Below are 6435 nucleotides of genomic sequence, written 5' to 3' on the forward strand. Positions count from 1 at the left end.
GTGAAGCCATTCAGACTGTGGGAGAAACGCTGATAAACTCAGGTAAAGTGATACCTCTGTCAGAGGTATTCTTCCCCTCCTATCAAAAGTTTTAAATGATTATCATCAGTTGGAATATTAGGGGTTTGAATAGTAAAGGAAAGCAGAGGTATATGAAAGAGAAATTGAAAAAGGATAAGCCGAGTATTATGATTCTTCAGGAAACGAAAATTACAGTGCAGCAGTTGGAAGGAATAATCGAAAAAAATAATCATCAATACGAAGTTATGGGGAAAGATGCTATTGGATCTGCGGGAGGAATTGCAATTTTGTGGAACCCAAACGACATCATCCTAGAAGGCTGGACCAATATGACCAGAATCCTTACAGGCATTGGTAGAATAGTAGGAACGAAAGAAAAGGTAGTCATCTCAGGGGTTTACAGCCCACATTCCCCAGGTGAAAAAGAAAGCTTTATAAAAAACATGAAAGTAATCCGTAGAATTTATCCAGAGGTTGCATGGGTTATAAGAGGCGATTTTAACTTAATCCGATCCCTTGAGGAGAAAAAAGGAGGGATAAGAAAGTCAGATCAATTCATGGATATGTTTAATGATATGATAGATGATTTAAGACTAGTAGACATTCAAACTATCAATGGGGTCTGCACCTGGAACAATAGGAGGGGTGGCAAGAATCGGATAGCATCGAGACTTGATCGCTTCCTAGTATCAGAAGCTATTATGAACAAGGACGTTTTCGTTGAAGCGAAGATCATGCCATCTCTTGGATCTGACCATTGGCCTATCAGACTAGAGGTGGACATTAAAAGGAATCGTGGAAGGAGACCCTTCAGATTTGAAGCCTTTTGGTTAAGGGACACGGGATTCATAAAGAAAATGGAAGAATGGTGGACGCAAAGTATAGTTCAGGGTAAAGGAAAGATGCATACATTCCAACTGAAACTTAAGGAGTTGAAAGGGAGAATCAAGAGATGGAATAAGGAGGAATTCAGAAACATTATGGAAGACAAACAAAAACTAGAAGGCGAAATGGAATCACTGCAACAAAAGATAATAACAGAAGGTAGGTCAGAGGAGAGTATTAGAGAAGAAGGGATAATTCTTGGAAAATTAGAGGAAAGGTGAAAGCAAGAAGAAATTCTATGGAGGCAGAAATCAAGAATAAAATGGTTAAGGGTAGGGGAAAGGAACACAAAATTCTTTCATCAGGTAATGATTCAACACAGACAAAGAAACAGGATATTATCCATTAAAGACCAAAATGGGGAAAGAGTAGTGGAGCAAGAAGGAATCGAGCAAGTGCTGGTGGAACATCATAAAGATATCCTTGCAGAGCCTCTTGTGGACAGATCGGAAGCAATAAAGGAAATATGTTCGGCCATTCCTCGTTTAGTTACAGAAGACCAAAATAAGGCTCTGATGAGAGCTGCCAACTTAGAGGAGATAGAAGAAGTTGTGAAATCCATGAAAAAAGGTACAGCTCCAGGTCCAGATGGCTTCACGATTGAATTCTACCAAGCAGGATGGCATTTTCTGGGAAGAGAAATCCTTGAATTGATAGAAGAATCTCGGATGAACCAGAAGGTATGGCCTGCCATTAACTCTACCTTCTATGCTCTGATTCCTAAGAATGATAATTTAGAAGATGCCAACGGCTTTAGACCCATAGCTTTGTGTAATGTTATTTACAAGATAATAACAACCTTGATCGCCAAAAGACTGAAACCCTTGCTGGACAAGTTAATATCTACTGAACAAACGGGTTTTGTAGAAGGTAGACAAATCCTGGATGGCCTTGTAGTAACCCAAGAAGTTATCCACTCTTTAAAAATGAAAAAACAAAAGGGCATGATGATTAAATTAGATCTGTCGAAAGCTTATGACAGACTGAATTGGAAATATTTGGAAGAAGTCCTGGAAAGTTTTGGCTTTAGCAGGAGATGGGTAAAGTGGATTCATAGTCTAATTTCAACTCCGAACTTCTCCATTCTTGTTAATGGAACCCCCTCAAAAACCTTTAATGCGTCTAGAGGAAGTAGACAGGGAGACCCATTATCTCCGTTTCTGTTCATATTGGCAGCGGAAGGCCTTGGTAGATATATTAAAAAAGAACGGGCAGCGAACAAAATCCAGGGTTTGCAACTTTGGGGTAATAATTTGCCCTTAACCCATCAGCAATTTGTTGATGATATTATGCTATTTGGGGAACCAACTGTAAAAGAAGTGAGACAGCTGAAGAGGATTTTGGACCTATTTGCTAAAGCTTCTAGATTGGAAATTAATAGAGACAAATCCTGTGTTTTTATATTTAATACTATGGAACATATTAAAACTCATCTTACAAGATTGATGGGCTTTAAGCGAGGAGATCTGCCTACGAAATACCTGGGGAATTTATTGGACTTCACATCCAAAAAATTGAAAAATTGGCAAGGAGTCTTGGACAAACTGAGAAACAGAGTGGCGAACTGGGCTTTTAGAACTTTAAACATGGCAGGAAGGGTAGTATTGGCAAAATCTGTCCTCCAAGCTATTCCCATATATCCTCTGTCGATAATGGTGGCACCTTTAGGAGTCTGTTCAAAGATTAGAGAGATTATAAGAAAGTTTATCTGGGGAGGGGCGAATCAATAGAAAAAATGGGCCCTAGTTTCTTGGAATCACCTAACAGAGAGGAAGGAAAAAGGAGGATTGGGTTTACGCGACCCGAAAAAACTCAACAAAGTGTTAGGAGCGAAGCTCTAGTGGCAATGGTTAAGAGAGGGCGACGACCTGTGGAAAGCCATTTGGAGACTCAAATACAATATGCCTGACACAATAGTTGACATTTTAAGACAGAGAGAAACCCCTAAGGGTTCAACAATCTGGGATCTAGCTCGTCAGAACAGAGACATAGTAGAAAACCATACATTCTGGGAGATTCGAGGCGGAGAAGAAGCCAACATCTGGGATGACAAATGGCAGCAAAAGGAAAAAATGAACAAGATCCAGACGGTCCAACAGCTTCAGGAAAGAGTAAAGGGAAGTTGAAAGTGTGTCAAAGACTACTGGAAAGATAATGAATTGGACGGAATCTGGAGAAAATGGATAGAACCAGTTGAATGGGATGGGGAGCTAAATCAAGAACAACAAGAAGCTTATATGAAAGAGGTGGATTCCAGGAAAATTAGAGCTCGTACAGGAAGGGACATTCTTAGATGGGGGAACTCCATGAAAGGATCTTTCACCATCAAAGAGGCATACTACTTAGCGGACACACAGGCTATAAATGAGGAGAATCTCGAATGGAAGATTATTTGGGGAAGTAACTGGTGGCCGAAAGTATCACTATTCATATGGCTGGCAACTAAGAACAAGATTCTAACTTGGGACAGAATTCAAAAAAAAGGTTTCAGTGGACCCTCAAGATGCTGTCTCTGTAAAATCGAAGAGGAGACCCGAAATCACCTCCTAATTAATTGCTTGTTTGCTAAGAAACTATGGATGGATACAAGAAGGATATTCGGCAAATCTGAGATAGTTCCCAGAGACTTTAACGCAATAATTTTCCAATGGAATAAAGAGAAATTCCAATGTAAAGTTGTTAGCAGAGCTTGGGATCTTATTGCAGGCTTCGTGCTATGGATGATATGGAAAGAAAGGAACCGCCGATTATTCCAGAACAAAATAAAGGATTCGGAAATGATATGGAGACGAGCGGTCAATCTAATGAGGGAAACAATCTTGGCGGAGAAATGGGACGTGGAAGACTGGAAAGCTAATCAAACTGAGGAGATGATCCTGAACAGATTAAACTTAAAATATGAGATGGTGTATCATAAGCAGGACATCAGACATAATGCGCGAATCCAAAATTCAGATAAATTTATTTATCCCAGAGATAACTTCATCAAATTAAACTTTGATGGAGCATCGAAAGGGAATCCTGGCAATGCTAGTTTTGGTGGCATATTCCGCGATAGTCAGAAGCAGGTAAGGTGGATTTACGCTGATTGGGGCGGAGAAATGACGAATAATGAGGCTGAATTTTGGGCGATCCACCAGGGGTTGCGAATTGCAATCCAAAATGGTTATACAAACTTGGAAATAGTTGGTGACTCCCAGATCGCGATTGAAATGTTGAAGAAGCTTAGCACTGGAAAAGATTGGGAACGCATTACACGCAATTGGAGAACTGCCATAATTGTCCAAGAGATAGCGGATCTGTTAAAAAGGATAGAATACAAACTGGTTAACCATGTTAGGAGGAATGGGAACCGTGCGGCCGACTTCCTGGCAAATTGGGGTTGTAAAAGACGAGGCAGCATTGTAGACAGCCAATGGAAAGCAGTGTGTGACAGCAGAGACTGGGCAAACTTGGCAAAGATTATAAACGAAGATCATGATCAGGCAACGAGCGAGAACGCCAGGTTTAATGAGCTGGATAAGTGAGCGGGTCTGGAGATCTCGGTTAATGAATGTAGGTCAGTATGGACAGAGGATTGACATGATGGCAATGCACAATGCAGTACATTGGCGGCGTGCGTGGAAAGCATCTCAGGATCACCCCCATTGTGATATAATTAATGCGCGCGATCGGAGAGGATGGTGGAGCGGCATGTCAGATCTTCAGACGGCAAATGATAAACATGGTATGATGGCCAGAAGAGGCATCATCCCGGATAATAAACGGCGGCAATGCAGCGCCGATTTAGTGGCATACTTCGAGGGCGGAAAGTTGATAAGTACCCAGACGGGCAAGGAAAGGCAGCAGATTAGTTTTTCCCCAATTCAGCGAGCAGAGGTCAGAACAACAGTGAGACAGCGAGACAGGAGAGTTTTTAGCCGGCACCAGAGCATACCCCGTGGCATAATTGGAGATAGCATGGAAACCAGGATGAAAACCAGGGTGGCAGAGGAGCTGAATAGTGCAGCTGACAAGAGCAGGGACCGAAAGGCAAGGCAGTAGCGATAGAGGAGTTCCCGGCCAAGATTTTTGAGATTGCGGACAAGTCTGAGGAGGAAGAACCCTGACGCGAAGCAAACAGGAAGCTTAACGCACAGGGCAGAGTAGCAGGAGGGGGGAGACAGCAGTTGAAAGAGGATCAGCTAGCTCCGCAGATGGAGTGTGTAAGAAGATATGGCATGAGAATAAGTGATAGGGGAACGGGAAGTAGGATGGATACGGGCGGTAAGCGAGGTCGGGGGCAGAGCAGGAAGGAAGGCAAGAAAGGCGAGAACACTAAGCAGGAAGTGGGACCAGCCAAAAAAACGAGGAGGATGATGGAACAGAAAATTCATCGGGCGGAGAGAGCATATCACCAGAATACAAATCCAGAGGTTAGAAGAATTATGTAACACTTGGAGGAGGAATCTCTTCAAGGCCAATCTGATGAAGAAATGGAGGACTGTGAATTCTTATTGCATGACCCAGGCAACACCAGGGGCAGAATGTCTCTGCTCAAACAATCTCTCCACATTTACTGGGTAATGAAAAGGTTATTGGCAAAAGCATTAGAGCAAGTTGCTACTGAGATGGTGGAGATGGCGCAGGGAGGCCTTGAATTGCGTAGGGAACTGAGGTTCATTCACATTGCTTTAGAAAGGCAAGAGTAGAAACTGGATGAATTGCAACAGCTGCTGAAGGGAGAACATCAGGGAGCAGACGGAGGAGCAAACCAACAACCTGCAACTGAAGATGTCTGATAAAAGATATGTATAGGAAAGCTCATAGTTTTGTTAACTATAGTTTTCTGCATGTTCTAGATAAGGAAATATATTTCATGCAGACCAGTAGGATTAGAAGTTCTCAGGATTGTCTAGTCCATCTTGCTAGGATAATCAGACTTTGGGCCTTTTATTTTTGGTCGGCCATTAAAAACTTTAGATGGCTTAATTGCTCAGTTTCCCCATGAGGGCGAGTTAACATGTTTTTGATACTATGTTCTGTTTTATTTTCTATCCAGTAATAGAAAGAGTACCACCTCAGCTTACAAAAAAAAAAGTTTATTTTTGGAAGGATTTTTTTTAAAGGCTCCCCATTTAATGTAATATTGACTACTACTATTAACAAATGGGGGGTTGTTGAATAACACATGTTGTAGGTACTGGAACTATTCATCTAGATAATGGTCAATTTAATGATGTATTATGTGGTCCAACCTTATCCTGCAACCTTCTTCTTGTATATGAGATAACTCATTTAGGTGAAGGTAAAATCGTTGAATTTTCACCTCATGATGTTGTAATTAAGGACCTAAGAGATCATAGACAGATTTTAGCTACTAGCATTGCTGATGATTCTACAAGGTTGTATAAGTTTAACAACTTTGGGTCATCAACTCTTCCCTCGGTATTTGTTGCTCATAATGATGAAGTGAGCAAACTTTGGCACGAGCGATTTGGTAACTTAAACTATCGCTCCCTTCAAAATCTATGTAAAGAAAATATGGTG

The 6435-nt window shown here is 41.5% G+C and overlaps 1 protein-coding gene across 1 annotated transcript; it reads left to right on the forward strand.

The window, feature by feature from the left end:
- Positions 1 to 266: 266 nt before the first annotated feature.
- Positions 267 to 1127, forward strand: LOC149202946 (uncharacterized). The gene has a single exon (XM_089401736.1). It carries the CDS (start codon positions 267 to 269, stop codon positions 1125 to 1127), a length of 861 nt encoding a protein of 286 aa, XP_089257862.1.
- Positions 1128 to 6435: the final 5308 nt, after the last annotated feature.

This window comes from Pinus tabuliformis, chromosome 2_1, assembly GCF_031772625.1.
Source record: "Pinus tabuliformis cultivar Carrire ecotype Pingquan chromosome 2_1, CPIR1, whole genome shotgun sequence".
Lineage (NCBI taxonomy): Eukaryota > Viridiplantae > Streptophyta > Pinopsida > Pinales > Pinaceae > Pinus > Pinus tabuliformis.